Below are 16,863 nucleotides of genomic sequence, written 5' to 3' on the forward strand. Positions count from 1 at the left end.
GGATCCATGAAAAGAAAAAGTACTCTACAAGACTAAAGAAAGACTACAATTCTACAGCATCCAAAGATTCACTGAAAATGGGATATATTTCAGAGCCAAGCGGCAAACCGACAGCCCCATTCTCAAATCCACACAAGAGATAAAAGAAAAAGGCACCTTGCCTTCCGGCTCCAGTAATGGATGACGGACAGGCGTTCAGGGCATGTGTCAAGGGCTAGATACAAAGGAAGAGGAGAGCAGAGGGAAAAGAAAAGGCACCATGAGTCCAACGAAATATGGACTTGGTGGCCTTTCCTCCCCAGAAGACATATAATTTTTTCCGGGTTTTCACACTTTTTTTGCTTTTTTTTGCGACCTCTGAGCCCACTCTCCTGGTATGTGAGACAACTCGGTGTCATCAGACAGGAGACGGATTCATGCACGTTGCGCAGAAGAGCCAACGTGAGGAACGAGGCACATGAAAAACGGGGTTTGGGGGGTTGAGGGCGAATGGGTAGGGGTTGGGGTAGGGGATTGGGGACGCGATTGGGAAGGCAGTTATACTGCTAAGGATCGTGGAGGGCAAGGGGGGGGGGGGATATCAAAAAAGGCAGCACCAATTGGCGCGCAGAAATACAAGGTGTCAAGGGTGTGTGGTATTCCTTGACAAATAGAAGAGAAGTTAATATGACGAGGGGAGTAGAAAGCAGCAAAATGTATTCTTGAGAAACAAATAAATCAACATGGCTCGCGCTCGCAATGCTAGATGGTTAAATCAAGTGCAACTGATGACCCAAGACTAATGGGTATAGGGAGCAAATGGGTATGCAATTTTTGGAACAGGAAGTGAAGGGCTGGTCTCGACTCTGATCCAGCGGAATCAGAGCCGAATGCAAAGCGTAAAGGACGAAAGTGGATGCAGTCGAGTTCGGGGGATATGGCACAGGTCGACAAGCGGGTGTGGCGCATTGAGTATTAAGATGAGATATCGAGGTGAATCAATGCGGAATCAGATGCTCCTTGGAGTCATTCTATGAAGATGAGAAATGAAATGAAGTGCTGGAAATATGTGCAAGGTCCAAATGATACCATTTGGATTGCTGCTCGTTCCGTCGTTTCTTTTACATCCCACCCTGATAGGTCTGGCTCATTCCCATGTGGGTAGGTGCCAGAGGGAACTGCTGGAGCGATGCTTGCTGAGCCATGTACATAGCCTCCTGCTGTTGCTGGTATGCTTCGCTGTTCATGTATTGCATCTCAGCAGATGGTACGGGGGAAGGGGAACAGCCATGGTGGACAGTGGGCATTCCGCGGTTCATATCGTGATTGGCCATTTGTGTATGAGCATGCACAAGTGCCTCGTTGTCCGGCGTGATTGGAGGAGTGAGGTAACCATGAGGAATAGCTGTCAACTGCTGAGACTTCTGAGGGGTGGCAAGACCAATCTCTCCATTGTACGGCTTAGACTCAATAGGAGTCTCGACCGGAGGAGTGCAACGGGCGTAGGTTGCCAACGAAGCCTGACGGTTGAGGAAGTGTTCCATGACCTTCGAGACACGAGAGTAGTGGGCAGAAGCGTACTTGCGGGCGACGACGGTGGACGGTTGGTGCAACTGCTGGGACAAGGCAACAAGAGTCATCGAGTCATACTGCGATGACCAGTGGGTGTGACGGGGCTGCGGTCGGTTAAGAATGCAGCGGGACAACGCAAGAGCAGCACGAGCAAGTTCAGATGATAGCTTGGCGACAAAGTCCCGGTGGAACAAGGCAATCTCCAGGATGTACAAAGCCATGTGTTCCACCTCGGGGTCGTAAGCATCATCCAGAACAGCGTGCTGCAAGAAAGCATCCACAGTCGGGTGTCCAATGGACCAGCCAAGAGTTTGGAGGACATGCCATTCCATCTGAGTGAACATATCGTCGTCGTAAAGAGAACAACACATCGACTTCAGCTCCTTGATAGTGGGGACACGATCCTTCTTGTCATTGTACTTGGCCGCGATGAGTAGAGCTGCACAGCCAACTAACTGGTAGTGACGCTTGTAGACCACACGCTTGGAGCAGTATCGGTCTAGAAGGTTGATCGCCAAGAACAAGGTGGATGGCAGCAGCTGGAACGCAGTGTGGGCCTCGATCAAAAAGTCAAGAAGATATGGTCGCATGAACCACTGGATCTCGGTTTGGATGTCAATGGACTCGACGTCGGGCAGGGTTTGGTTCTACGTGATGACTAGGTTAGCAACGTATAACCTTGGGAAAGAGACGTATCTGATCAAACTCACATCCATTTCCAACATGTGACTCAGGACATCGTCCCGAAGCTGTTCACTTGTGAGATTGGACAGTTCATCTGCCATAACATACTGACGCTCACGAGCCATCTGCTTCTCATGCTCCTGTTTCGCCTGGCGCTCTTGCCGAATGCGACTTTCCATGCCGTACTCCTCTTCCACAAAGAAGGTGGGACAAGGACGGTAGTTGCGATGATAATCCATGATTGCGGAAGTACTTGGATCGACCGAAGTATGAAGCACAAGTTGATGTATGGGGGTCGTTTTGCCGAGTTTCAATAAAAGGAAGCCTGAAGAACAGGTCTATCAGGCAACGACGGAATTAAGAGAGTGACAGTCGTGGTATTAGTGTATTGGAATGAATGACGGAAAATTTGTAACGATTAATGAGTGGATCAGCGTGAAACAATAGTTCGAATGCTGGGAAAAGGTGGCCGAGAGGAAGTCTTCGAAGGTAAGGCTGAAAGGAATTAATATTAGCGGAGGCCGGCGTAAAAAGAAGTCATTAAAAAATTGTAACGTCTAAGTGATAAGTGATGGGAAAGCAAGAGAGCATGAGAGGGGAAGAGCACAATGAGGTAGAGTGTAGAGATGTATGCCGATATCCATGTAGGAGACGGGAAGGGTCATCACTCCTTCGGAGAAGTACTAACCCAGAAAAGAGCCTTCGGGAAGAGGGGCACAATGCAACCCTTACCGTGACGACAAGACTGGCATCTAGGCAGGAATGATCCGGTGAATTAGGATTCTGTTGGATACCAACGAAGAGATGAAGTACGAGTCAACGTCTTCACCCCTAGGCTAGTGCTGCGGAATGTGGAGTGCAGGAGAATAACCCTATGAAGGGGGTCACAATCATCAGGGGGGATGCCTTGGTAACGGAATGGTTTGAACTCACACTTCACGAATTAACGAGTTGAAAGAACAAGGCTCAGTGAAGAGACTGATAGAGTTTCTTAGATGGAAGAAGTTCCAGAGATTCAAGGATGAAGTCTACTTGAGGAGACAAGTGAGTTTATATCCAAGATTCAGATGAAACAAGTCCTAAAATAGGCAACCATGTCAGTCATCTATTCGTCAATTGCATTCGCAGCAGTCAACGGTCCGAAATATAATGGCAATCAACAATTAACAATTGATGCCAGCCAACAATCAAGTGCAATTGAGGTATGTTGTGTCACAGTTTGATCGTCACCCCGATATCCGGCATGTTCAGTAAGAGTATGGGATTTTCATCGACCCCTTAAATATTCCCACGCTTGGGTGGATATAGAAGCAATCTCCACCGCTGGTTGGACCCTGGCAAAACATTGCATATCAAGTAAGATATGCATTCCACAATTGTAGTTGAGAATATAATTTGCCGTCTGCATGGACGGCAACCTTCATTGCTCAATAAACTGCTACTTCCCATATCTGGCTCTCAGTGTGTTTTGTTGTCTCGGGTGGGAAACGAAGCAAAATCGGAGGTATGAGGTTGGGGTTGCTGGATGCTTAGACATGGCCCTGAGGCCATGCCTTGATTATGTCTGGTGGGCCAACTTTTCATGCACTCTGGAAATGATTTTTTTTTTTTTCGTGTGGAAATTTATTCAATCTCTTGGCTCATGTTGAGAAAACTCGAGTATCCGTTGCTCGTCTATCCATCGGGGCGTTCCGACCTTGACACCATGCACACCTCAAAGCACAAAAAAAAAAACGGAATTTCTTACCCAAGTTTTTGAAGCTCAATGTCAATCTGATACCGAAAACGAATTCGTATCAACAAAAAGTCAACCTGAATGGGTTTCCTACGCTGTCGCTCGTCTAACCGGCAGGAGCTGGAACAGGAGGGTCCAAATCGTCAAAAGTCCGAGGATCAGGGAGGCACCGGGCGGACAAGAACGAAGGATCGCCGTTTGAGTTAACAAACGTCGAATTGGAAGGTCAAGTGCGAAGGTGAAATCGACTCGACTTGAGTGCTAGTGCAGCGGGCTGAATGAGATTGCGTCGACTGGAATGTCGTCGAACCGTAACTCAGCCAGTAGACCAGACTCTGGGATCTCCGTAGGATTGGCAGGGGAGGAGAGAGGGGAGGGGAAAAAGGGAAGAGAAAAGGGTATGAAGAAGAGAAGGAGAGAGGTACAAGGAGGAGGGTTTTGACTTTCTCTCTCCAGGCGGGTGTGGGAAGAGAAAGAAGGAAAAGGAAGAGGTTAAGAAGCTGAGAAGACACGGAGATACACACGGAGAGAGCTGGTTGTATGGTAATCCACGAGACAAGTGGAGGCTGAAGGTTAGCATACAGCGTACAGGAAATTTACAGTATGATGTTCCATGTTCCATAATTTACGTATCCCAGGGGAAGATCGGTAACTTTGATAGGTAACTAGGGCTTCTCTCCTCTCTGCAAGGATACAAGACAGGAGTTGAAACCTGCAAAAACTGCTTGAAACTGTAGTTGTTATTTAGAACTCCAGAGGTTTCAAACGTGGGATCAGGCACAAGGCACATAGGTACAGGAACAGAGATACTGAATTAGGATATTCATACATTTACTAACCTAACTAGAATAACTAAAATAACCAAAATTATCGAGTACTAGTATTCATGTTAAACTCTAGAAATCCGATGTGTCTACAATATACATTGCATATAACTTTGAAACTCGAATATTGCGTTTTCAACCGTATGCCGCGACCCAGTCATTTTCTTAGACTAGTAATTTGAAGGAGTTTCTTCGACGGTGGAGAGATCTCCGTCGCTACCGAGACATTTCAACCTTTTCAAAGCCCATTTTCCTATATTTTCATCCTAATAATTTTAAGTAAATGTCTAGAATTCTCCGAAATTCTATTGCATTTTCCTATTCTAAAAGACAAATAAAGAAAAAAAAGAAAGAAAGAAAGAAAGATAAATGGGGCCAAAACAACCGCGAGTTCCGGCCCAAAAAAAGCTCCTGATCGACAAAGTATTAAGGCCAATCCTCAGCCATTGTTGGCTCGTCATCCAGCACCTTGGTTACTAGTCCTGCAATGGGCTGGGCTCTCTTCGTACGAAGCCCTCCGATACGGTCGTGTGTTCCAGGGTCTGCGGGCTGGGGGCGCTGACTGGCCTAGAAAGTTGGGATTGCCCTGCTGTTGACTTCATCTCGCGTGTTTCCCCATTCGCGTACCTCAGCTGGGGTGTGCTTGGGTTGTCCTAAATTGATAACCCGAGCCTCCTTTGTCTTGCAGGGATCTCGGTCTCCTGCGAGTCCATGTGGGGATATTTTCCAAGGTTCGGTCTTCGGTCGCAAAAGCAGGTTCTCGTAATTTGGGCACGTTTTCTCCATTCTTCTTTTTTACAATCACTTGAATTAATCCCTATTTAGATCAACACGTATGTAACTTAGGTTTTTTTTTTTTTGTACAGAGTACAGAGTATCATCCCTACGGCATCTGCCGCCTGTGACACCACTGAAGATGCACTTGATTTGTCCCCAGCTTCTCGACCCGAGATAAGGTTTGTAGACGTCTCGACTCATCAGGATTGACTGGTTTAGCCGTGAGAATCCCACTCTTTACGGAGTACTGGACGCGTAAATTCCCCAGGTCAATCTCTGCGAATCATATCCCTGTTGCTCTACACAATTTCGATTCGGAGATTTTCGCAGTCTCCCCTTGCCTCATCCCCTTACAATACATAAGTTCATTGAGAGTGCTCTGTAAGGTCCAGTCATTAACCTCAGCCACCCAATTGCATATCCGCACACACAAAAAATATCGATCATTATGCGACTCGGCCGTTTCTCAATGACATGCACAGGATGTGTACATCAAAGTAAACGGATACAATTGACCGGTCTATACGGAGTAGTGCAGCTTGATATATGACAGCGCATAAGGCTCTACATCTAGCACGGAGTAGTGGATCCGTACGTTTCACTTACTCAACTTGTTCAAGGAATGCAGTTCGAATCATTTGTTGGCGCCTTCTCATTTAAACCGGGGACGACAGTTGCCGAAGCAATGATCCCCCTATCAACAATGGAGTATTCCCGCCTCGTGCAAGCCTAGTAGGGAAAGAAAAAGGGGAAGAGATAAGCGATGGCCATTAAAGGGTTCCGTCGGGACTGTACAACGTAGCAAAGCAAGGGACTCTCAAATAAGAAACCTGAATGATAGACACGGCTAATATGCAGAAAGCAGATCACAAACACACACTTGGTCTGCAAATTTAGACTCTTGTTAGAAACTCACATAGCATGCCAGGGACTTTTGTTGTATCATACCAGTTAAATTAATCGCCAAGGCTTAAGGTAATATGTGTACTGTAGATAAATTGTACGGAGTAACTAGTTAGTTACCTCTTCATTCTTACTAACATGTCAGCGGCATAAGAGCCTAGGCCTCATACCTGATGAGTCTGGCACCATGTATTCCTTAACTATTCCCTATTGTGTTAATCAATTGTAGATACCCCTATCCAAACATTTTCATTTTAGGCAAGCGTCTACTTAAATTGTATATACTTGTGTACTCCGGGATTCTAGTTGAACTTGTATATATTATCCATGTGATAGCACTATGTAGCTAATTTGTATACTACCGTTACCTACTTAAGTAGTTCGACCCCAATTGGCGGGGATGACCTGTACTACTCAGTAGAAAGTGAAGGGTAATTATCGGGATTCTGTCCCACCACCGATGTACAAGCCTGATACTCCGTACTCCGTAAGGTCTGCTAAATCATTCTAGGAAGGCAAACCGTAAGAAACAATTGGACTAAAACGATCTTTGTAAAGCTGTTCAAGGGAAAAGGGGTTCCGGGGATAGACTAGGCCCATGCAGCAATTACGTGGTCGCAATGAGGCACATCCCACTGCAGCCGCGCACAGTTTCATTAAATCAGCACTTAGTAAGAGGTGATTTACATGTGCCCACAGAGGTTGCCCGGATGGCTTGGAAACTAGTACCTGGCTGATGTGCTTCCGATGCGCCCAGCCGGCGCGGTACTGTACATCCTGAAAAGGGGAAGAAAAGCCCTTGCTAATCAGCACAACTTGCCATATTTGTCTCCTGACGCATGTCTCGCCCCATGTTTCAAGTACCGACAGCATGAAGCAGTCTAAAGGACGAGGGTAACTTTAAAGCGCGCGCATATGGCGATGGGCATAATTTGAGTCTGGACTTGGTCTGGCACTTCTATTGGCCCCAGATTCTTTAGTTTCCCGTAGCGGATTAGTTGCAATTTTATCTATTTTTGGATGTGAATTTCAACCTCTCATTTATTTTAATCACAGGCATTTTGCTCAACATGGCTCTTTGGATAGAGAATTGCCTGTTAGAAGTGCTTAAGTTAATTCAAGGGGTGCTTGATCCCTGTGTGTTAGGTGTTAGGTGTTTGGTAAGTAAAACCTCACCCGCAAACACCCAGCAATGCAAGTCAAGTCTTCAAGGAGGTGTTCACTTGTCTATGCATCAAAACTTAAATAGCCTGACATCGGTTTGTTTCCCCGGTTGCTGCAAGATTTTCCCCCGATGGGGCGCAGTATATAGATGTGGTTTCCCTTGCTCATGGCCCTGCAACCAAGACGCAGTAATATAACCCTTCGATTTCCCTCCACGTTGCTTATTTCACTTTCAATCTTCGATGTGTATATTTCTTTCTGCAAGGGGAAGATCCTTCCACCATACATATTGTATTCCGTACTACGGAGTATACAGGGAGTTCATTAGTCTAAGGAGGCGTCAAACCCTCATGTCGGATTTCTGCTCCCAATGTAGATCAATGCTCTTTCGCAGACATTACTCGTTTGTTAGAGGGCGGTGTGGACTGGATATTAGACATCTCATCAAATCATGTACCAGTTACATGTTCTGCATCAAATATCATCACTGGTAACTGATGTGTAGGGTAATCATTTTTAAGTGGATACTATGTGCATTCTATACACACAATACAAGTACTATCTAATTCATACTTGATATCCCATATCGATACATTTCATACTCCGTACAGAGTATCTAGAGACCAGTTCCGGAGACTTGCAGTCTATACAAAACACCCTAGTATGATACAGCCCACAGAAAACCTAGCAAAGAACCCGATAAAAACGTAAGTGTGGGATCCGAACTTTTTTTTTCTCGCCTCGCAGATGGATCCATTCCACTCCAAATTAATGCCCTCCGACATCACACGTCTTCTGAACCATGGAATCATCGCAAATTCCGAGTACACAGTACCCGTGGACGTAACCCAAACTCCACCTTCAACAACGGTTATCCCAGGGCCGTGCCGGGATACATCAACCATGGTACTATTGGAAAAGGTTGAAATCCCCACCGCTTTTTGTTTCCTGTTCACCATCCGGTGTCCATTGCAACAAGGTTCTAAAATGTATGTATGTATGCGCGAGTTCATTTTCTCTTCCGCCCCGCTATATTTGATGGTTTTCCGCTCCACCGTCTTAATGTGGAAAGAAGATGTGGCGGAACTGTGGCTGCCGTCGGATAGTGCTGATACCGTACGCACAAAGAGGTTGAAATTTGTGGCTATGTTCCTCGGATAAGTTTCTAGTGGCTTTAATCACCTGGGCATCTCTCGGTATAATTCCTAGGTAAACTAAGAACCTTGAATAATTACCATTTATATATCTCTTAAACTATCATTGCATTGAAACTGAATTGCTGTCTAGATATCCGAATACATTGGATCCCGGAGACTCTTCGGTTGTAAATCGCAGCGAAATCCCACGTACATATTTATTTCCGTATGTATCGGGCAAAAAGCTGCATCCTTGACCGGTGAAAATTTGATGTTTTGTGGCCCCTCTGCGGGGAGTTATACAAATGTCACAAAGGTTTTTCTGTGTTTGGCAGAAACAGCTCCACTACGCAGGTTTTTTTTCCTCTCTTCTTGGTCCTTCAGTTGGAGAACTTTTCTGGGTAGTGGACGAGGTGCATGAAGTTCAGATGAAATGCTCGTAAACCCTGCAACTAGTACTCTGACTCCGTAAAAAGAAGTACCTCGGAGTTACGTACATCTAATTTCCGAAATTGCCTCATAGGATAGTCATTTGCGTGTTTCTGTAGTCTCTTCCTTTCCTCTAAACATAGATGTTCTCAAGGCTGCCGTGAATCAATTCTTCGGTCTTGTGCGTTATAGAATCGTTGTGAAGCTCCACCGCGAATAAGGACGATGCTAATTATTATTCACCACGCGGACTGGATCGGGAATTCGAGACAATATGGCCCTTTTGGGAATAGTTCAACATACACAGCTTGACTGGGGCAGCGGAGGCTCAAACCATGGTTAGACTGTTTTTTTCACTCCCCTATTCCCCGCCCCTTTTCTTTAGCTTTCTTTCAATTCAATTTGAAATCGCCACTGTCTATCATAATTCGACCAGTTTTGTAGGCTCGGACTACAGGATAATATTGAATCCTTCTAAATCGGATCAATTGAACTATTCTATCGGACTTTTTTTCCTAGCAAGTCTTCTTTTAGATAGCGCAGGTAACCAAAGCTGCAAGACTGTTCATTACGTCGCTAAACCTGACGGGGCTTAGGGCATAAAACAGAGTGGGGAATACCCGTAGTGTAAGGAAAGAAAAAAGGTCCACTTTGAAGCTTTACAATTTCAATGTACCGAGTACTGTACAACATACATACAGAATGTACAAAGTCTGTCCGAAAGAGGATAAATTGAATTTGTACTTTGTTACCTTGTACCTTGTACGGAGTACCTTGTACCGAGTTCTTCCAAGGTTTGCACGGTAACTCGAAACCTTTGAACTCAACCCCAAGGAGCACTCATAATCCAACTTCCTAAGAATAACATGTGTCTCTTACCTTAGTGGTACTCGGCGTAGTTTAGTCTATGCCGTCATTGCTAGGTTCGCGTCCCACACTTCTCGCTTTCCGTATTGCGCGTTCGCTTTATAGTGCAATCTACCAAAATTTGAGAAAATTGTACCAAAATGGTTTCAAAATTTCCAATTAATTGCTGCTCCCCGTCAATAATATATCTCAAAATGAGGGAATGGTTTGATTTGCTTGTATAGTGGGCCTAGAAAAGGCACATGCAGTCGGCCGCTTGGTCACCTTCTGCTTACGAGACAATTTGCTTTCTATCTTGGCGCGAATCCCAGCAAAACTCTCGTGTCCATCATTTCGGATTATCATTGTGTTTATATTGCCGATCCGGTATCTTTGTTATCCGAGGTAAATCCAAACACTGGCAAGTAGGGTCCAATGGGGAAGGTGCGATGAAAGCCAAATCGGAGCCAATCGTGAACTATAATATAAGTTCACTAGCCTTGTCTATGACCTCGCCATCTCTGGCACAGCAGCACGCGATTCCACGAGGCGCAGTTAGGGGTTACCGGCTCGACAAATAATATCATCCATGTCGCCTACGTTCAATATACGACATACGGACTATCGGGTCTGCCGAAGAGTTCCACCGTGGACGGGATGTCCTCAAAGATCGCGCTCCATCTCAGCTGGATACAGTACGCACATGTGGACCTAACTTGCACCGGCGTCTTATGAAAATCGATCAAGCACAAGCACACGAGGAACAATCTAATTGAGTTCGATGAGCCAGGGTCGCGACAATCCCCTCAAAGCCAACCACAATTCCGGAGGATAAACAAATCAAAGGTTACTTTGTACCGAAGAACAGCACGAACGTGATCCTTCAAATCAATGAAATGACAGGACAAGTGTATATTCCCTGATATCAGCAAAACCCAAGCGAACTATCGATCCAATGCGCCCGAAGTTGGGTCCGAGCCCATGCTGACAGGGGGGTCTCCAATGGCCACCCCCGCAGCTGCTGCCTGTGACCAAGTGGAATCCCGCCATGCAACCCGCACAATGAAGGCTATTTTCTCCTTGGAACTGAATGTTTCATGACGGCATAGAAATACAACATACTCGAAATTGCCAAAGACCCAAGGTTGATTTGAACTGGTCTCTCAGGCCCCCCGCAGCAGATGTCATACACCGGTCTGGCCGAGGTTGCCTTATCCCGCGCTTTGATTCGAGACTATCCAATTGCGATGTGGTGATTCATCTCAGCCTCCCCTATCTTTTAGCCCGCTCATGCGCATCCAGTGATATATTGTCATGGCGATTAGATGTGGATTGCCCGTTGCAGAGCCAAGTACAGTCGTGGCCTATCGGAGTGTTCATCTGCAAGTATCTCAGGAGTCCGATACATAGGCAAGCATAACAGGCTATTTCCAATCAGCCACAACGAACTATGACAAGCTAAAAAAGGATGGTTGCTTCTGATGTGGCAGTCCGTCGACGGACCATCACTCTCTACCCTTTGTCTGATAGGGACTTGTCGCACCCATTCGCTATTACATGTTACTATTGGTTGACAGGCTGCGTTGTTCGTGGCGCAAAATGTCTACTCTGCCCGCGCTGACAGATTCAGCTGAGCTTGCATTTTTGGGGCAGATTTCCCGCTGGCTCCCTTACATCTGGCATGGCAATTCCATATACAATGGTTTCGAAGAGCACAATGCAGTTCATGCCACGCCACTGAAATTTAAAACCGGGCTACAACCCGAGTGTTCAGTTTACACTGACTAAACTTGCTTGGATATCCAATGGTGCTGCCGCACACCCCTGATCAAGACTGCAACACGACCAAGTCAGGTCGCTGATCGGTAATTGCTCCCTAATCAATATGTGGATGGTAGGGTTGTTGACCGCTTCTTATCGGTTGGTCAATTTGCAATTCACTCATCTCTTTCTGTGACGGTGAGCTGCAATAGGGAATTCGAAGATATCCCACAACCTTCGTGGTGTTGCACAGATACAATGTTCCAAAACCACTTTCCTTTGCTGGGCAATCAAGGCGCATCGGATATATAGTGGCTGTTGTCTATGTACCTTTTGGATTTACCAACTACACTGTCAATCTTGCCCCTGTACAAGTGTATCCTTCAACCTAGAATCCGAGGCCCTGACATGTACATAGGTACTAGTCGACCTCGGGGCACAATCATCTTCAAATTGAAAACCATAGCCTACTAAAAGCACATATAATCGGTCGAACTGCTTTCAGCCACAGCGATATATCATCGTTATTGTTTGCTCTTCTCATGAACGTTCATGTATCCCCATATTGGCCTGATCCATAAGGCACCATGAATCTCATGCACGTGATCCCGGGAAAATATACCCGATTAGCCAAGATATTCCGGCCGCTAAAAATTATCTACAGAAAAAAAAAGCGGCAGCGCAACAGTTGCAAGGAAAGCTTTGGCACCACGTTATAACCACCCCTTTGTGTTTAAGAGATGACTGTCTAAAGGCTGGTTTTACAGCCTGAGCTGAATTATTTCTGAATTGATCTTCAGCACCTCCATTTCTGATTTGCACACCGTTCAAAATCATCCGAAACGAGCTCTCTGGCTTCGAAGCCCACATCTTCAATCATGGATATCCACCGTTGCCGTTTCGTTTCTTATAACCCACAGGCGATCAATGCACTTGCATTCTCGCATCCCCCGTCAGCAGATCTAGCTGGACGTGGCGTACCCACCCTCAGACTCGCGATCGGTCGTGCGAACGGCGATATTGAAATATGGAATCCGATGCGCGGCGCCTGGTTCCAGGAGACCGTGATGCGTGGAGGCAAGGATAGAAGCATCGAAGGACTCGCATGGACTCTGGATCCCCAGGAGGATGGGCCCGATGGTACCAAATTACCGGGAAAGCTGCGTCTGTTTAGCATTGGATACTCCACAGCCGTCACCGAATGGGATCTTGAGACTGGTCGCCCGCTGCGCCACTCCAGTGGAAACTATGGAGAGATCTGGTGTCTTGCTGCGCAACCCCGCTGGCAGCCGATCAAGGGCAAAGATGGAAAGGTGCTTCCTCCCTCCGAGGGCGAGTACACCGGTCAGCACCTCGCCGCAGGATGTGCGGATGGGTCAATTGTCATCTTGTCTACTGCTGATAACGAGCTCAAGTTCTTGCGTCTGATGCGTCCCTCAACGAAAAGAGCGCGCGTCCTGAGCGTTACCTTCCAGAACCGCCATACCATCGTCGCTGGTTATGCTGATAGTTCTATCCGTCTCTTTGATATTCGTACTGGTCAGATGCTGCGCACAATATCTCTGGGCAAAGGCCCCACTGGTGGTCCGAAGGAACTGTTGGTTTGGTCGGTGAAATGTCTGCCAGATGGCACGATCGTTTCCGGTGACTCGGCCGGTGAAATTCGATTCTGGGATGCGAAGAACTATTCCCTCGTTCAACGGATACAGGGCCATCTTGCCGATACTCTTGATATCGCAGTGAGTGCCAATGGAGATACTGTTGTCAGTGGAGGTGCCGACCAGAGGACGGTCGTCTACCGCAAGAAGGAGGGCGAGAAGGGCGACAAGAAGGGTCGCTGGGCTGAGATCATGCATCGTCGCTACCACACCCACGACGTCAAGACCTTTGCTGTCTATGAAACAAAGGATATCAGTATCGCTGTGTCTGGAGGTATGTCAAACCTGGCCCACTATCAATTTGAGACGTTCTAGCAATGCTAACTTGTCTCGTCAAAGGTCCCGACGCTACACCGATCGTTCTTCCTCTTCGTGAATTCGGAAAGGAACACCACCGCAAACTTTCGAGTCTCCCGCAGATTCCTCAGCTCACCTCCGCGCCATCGTCTCGTTTGGTTATGAGTTTCTGGGACAGAGAAGTGAGCTTGTGGCGTGTGTCTCGAGGCCCTGCGTCTTTGCATGAGAACATTGATGGCCAACGCCATAGACTCGTTGGTAAGGTTCTGATCCAGGGCGAGGAAAATATCTCGTCGGCGATGCTGTCCTCAGATGGCAAGACGCTAGCTGTTGCAACCATTTCTGAGGTCAAACTGTTTTCTCTCCGTCGTCGAAAGGGCGATGAGAAGGGTGCTCTGCGCATTCAGAAGATCGACGTACCCAAGGTGCTTTCCGATGAAGGTGCTCGCCTTGTGACCATCTCCCCCGACAGCCGATGGCTTTCAATTGTTCGCCCCAACAGCGACATCTACATGGCAAGGATCCAGCCAACATCCGCATCTAATGAGAAACCCCAGGTGGTGCCACAGTTCGCAAAGCTCAAGAGAGCCGCACGCCATGTACGACACGAAAAGGCCTCCCACGGAACATTGGGTGACTACGAGAGAACGATACGATCTGTGGTGTTCTCAGATGACAGCAAAGTTTTGGCGAGTGGTGATATCTCTGGTTGTATCGACACTTGGGTGCTCGGCACAGCGACAGGATCCGCGAACGGTGCGATCAAACGTAACGGAGCCTCAGAGTCCGACGATGATTCATCTGATGACGAGGACGAGGACGTTGTAATTGAGGGCGAGCGCTGGACTACCGCTGCCACCGAATCACCAATTCCTCGTATGAAGTCTGGCATTACTTTGTTGTCCTTCCGTCCCAAGTCTGCCCCCACACAAAAGCTTCTAGCCAATGGCACGCATCAGTCTGGCGAAAATCGGTTGATGGTCCTCACAAGCGAGCATCAGCTCATCGAATTTGACGCTCGGGACGGCAAATTGTCTGACTGGTCTAGACGCAACCCCAAGGCATATCTCCCCGCAGAGTTCCGAGGCGTTAAGGACCGAGCTATGGGTTGCATGTGGGATCTCTTTGAGGGTCGCGAGCGCCTCTGGCTCTACGGAGCATCTTGGCTGTGGATGTTTGATCTGCTCCAAGACTTCCCCTCCCCCGAGGAGGCTGGAGCTGTGGCCGAAGAGGGCAAGACCGCGGGTCAGCTTGCCAAGGCATCGAAGCGCAAGCGCGAGGCCCTCGACGACGATGAAGAAGAACGGAGGAAGCACAACACAGGTGCCGGTGACCGAATCCCTCAGTCACAGATGGATGTCCACTTTGGCACCAAGGTCCGCAAGATCGTCGGGAGTGATGAATCGCAGGGAGAATGGATCGCGCTGGACAAGGAACGTCCCCGTGTCGCAGGCGAAGATGACGAGGCCTACGAGTACGACGAGACCTTTGCAGCCACCAATGAGACCACACTTGCCCGTCTACGACGCGGGGATGGAACTGCGGTCGAAACCGAAACCCCACAGAAGGGATCACGGAAGACCGCTGGCGATACCCCGAAGAAACAGCTGGTGGAGGCTAATGGTGCCCCGGCTCAACCTACTCGTCGGTGGTGGCACACTTATAAATACCGTGATATCCTCGGAATCGTACCACTCAACACCTTGTCGGATGACAGTTCCGACGACCAGAACCCGAATGGAATACTGGAAGTCGCAGTCGTGGAGCGACCTATGTGGGACGTTGAATTGCCTGGTCGTTACGTGAAGGACTACGAGTGAAGCAGAGAGATGTGAGAGGACGTTTCTGTAAAAAAAAAGAATGCAGCTGATTCGATATGTAATTTGGTCATTTGAGCATACTTGGAGGAGCGCATGTTATCGGCGCCTTATGTACAGGGATTCTGAATTGATGATTACCCCAAAAATAACTCTATAACTGGACTCTCGTATATCTCTTGAAGTACAAAAGTCGGGGACAATAGGAACCTTGGGAGCTGGGGATTTTCAAGGTTTAAAACGACGATCCAGAACCCGTGCGGGGCCTTGGGCTGACTGACTTAAAAGCCTCCGAGTTCAGGCTCCCTTGACTTTTAAACCCTCTGTACGCCCTCTAGAGCTGAGCTGATCTTTCTGACAAAGCCTCGAATCCGCTGTCCTTATTATCTCCGTGAATCCCGAATCTCCTTCCGATCCGCTTATCGGCTTATCGTCTACACGTCAGCTCTAGGGTCAAGTCCAACACTTCTTCCTTCCATATAGACCCTCTGCAAGCGCCAGGGATACTCTGTCATAGATCGAGAAACCCTACGTTTGCCAGAACTTATACTCTCAAGAAATCCAATAGGGAGGTCAACAGCAGGACTACAGCATAGGTCCTCCCAAGTCGAAGCCAGGGCGGGGCCAACTACTGCATATCGAAGAAAGCAGGCAAACACACTGCCCCTTTTCAATAAACGGACCACATACCCCCTTCTATATTCAAGTGTCAGCTCTCCGCTGCTTCGAACTCACCTCTCAGGACCTCGGCTGCCATCTCAGACCCCCCCACAGAAACGCATCCTACCTCCGACAATAACCGCATACTTACAGCCACCATGGGTCTCTCATACAACGTTTACTTGACTGCCAACAAAATCTTTGGTTGTAAGGGATGCAAGACCCATCTGGCAGACTTCAATGAGATTATGAGCCGGGTATGAGAATTCATCAAATCCTCTTCTTCCTGCACACCTACTATAAATAGCCTGTTGCTGACCCATGACTTTTGACTTCCTAGAACTTCCGAGGCCAACACGGGAAAGCATACCTCTTCAATAAAGTTGTCAACGTCACGCAAGGCGAAGCTGTAGAGCGCAGCATGACGACAGGACGACATATTGTGCGCGACATCGCCTGCAGACAGTGCAAGGAAACGGTAGGATGGAAGTACGACAAGGCGTACGAGAACAGTGAGAAATACAAGGAGGGAAAGTTCATCCTCGAGGAGGAATTGTTCTGCGTCGTTTGTTAGTGGGAGGGAGGTTTTCCTTTCACCCATGCGATGGCCCTCATGTGTGT

General features: G+C 47.6%; 4 protein-coding genes across 4 annotated transcripts; 2 read left to right on the forward strand and 2 right to left on the reverse strand.

The window, feature by feature from the left end:
* Positions 1–1,100: 1,100 nt before the first annotated feature.
* Positions 1,101–2,474, reverse strand: N7537_000902 (uncharacterized protein; the record flags this gene model as incomplete). The annotated part of the gene is made up of 2 exons (XM_056891960.1): positions 1,101–2,198; positions 2,262–2,474. The coding sequence occupies 2 exons, from the start codon at positions 2,472–2,474 to the stop codon at positions 1,101–1,103; spliced, it is 1,311 nt and encodes a 436-aa protein (XP_056756955.1).
* A 2,746-nt stretch (positions 2,475–5,220) lies between these two features.
* N7537_000903 (uncharacterized protein) lies at positions 5,221–5,580 on the reverse strand (the record flags this gene model as incomplete). The annotated part of the gene is made up of 2 exons (XM_056891961.1): positions 5,221–5,361; positions 5,422–5,580. The coding sequence occupies 2 exons, from the start codon at positions 5,578–5,580 to the stop codon at positions 5,221–5,223; spliced, it is 300 nt and encodes a 99-aa protein (XP_056756956.1).
* Positions 5,581–12,688: 7,108 nt separating this feature from the next.
* On the forward strand, positions 12,689–15,585 carry ura7 (small subunit rRNA maturation protein UTP4; the record flags this gene model as incomplete). Its single annotated transcript, XM_056891962.1, has 2 exons — positions 12,689–13,742; positions 13,808–15,585. The coding sequence occupies 2 exons, from the start codon at positions 12,689–12,691 to the stop codon at positions 15,583–15,585; spliced, it is 2,832 nt and encodes a 943-aa protein (XP_056756957.1).
* An 815-nt stretch (positions 15,586–16,400) lies between these two features.
* N7537_000905 (putative Yippee zinc-binding protein Moh1) lies at positions 16,401–16,816 on the forward strand (the record flags this gene model as incomplete). The annotated part of the gene is made up of 2 exons (XM_056891963.1): positions 16,401–16,499; positions 16,583–16,816. The coding sequence occupies 2 exons, from the start codon at positions 16,401–16,403 to the stop codon at positions 16,814–16,816; spliced, it is 333 nt and encodes a 110-aa protein (XP_056756958.1).
* Between the last annotated feature and the right edge of the window lie 47 nt (positions 16,817–16,863).

Source organism: Penicillium hordei (assembly GCF_028827395.1).
Source record: "Penicillium hordei strain IBT 12815 chromosome Unknown utg000001l_segment0_segment0, whole genome shotgun sequence".
In the NCBI taxonomy this organism is placed as follows: domain Eukaryota; kingdom Fungi; phylum Ascomycota; class Eurotiomycetes; order Eurotiales; family Aspergillaceae; genus Penicillium; species Penicillium hordei.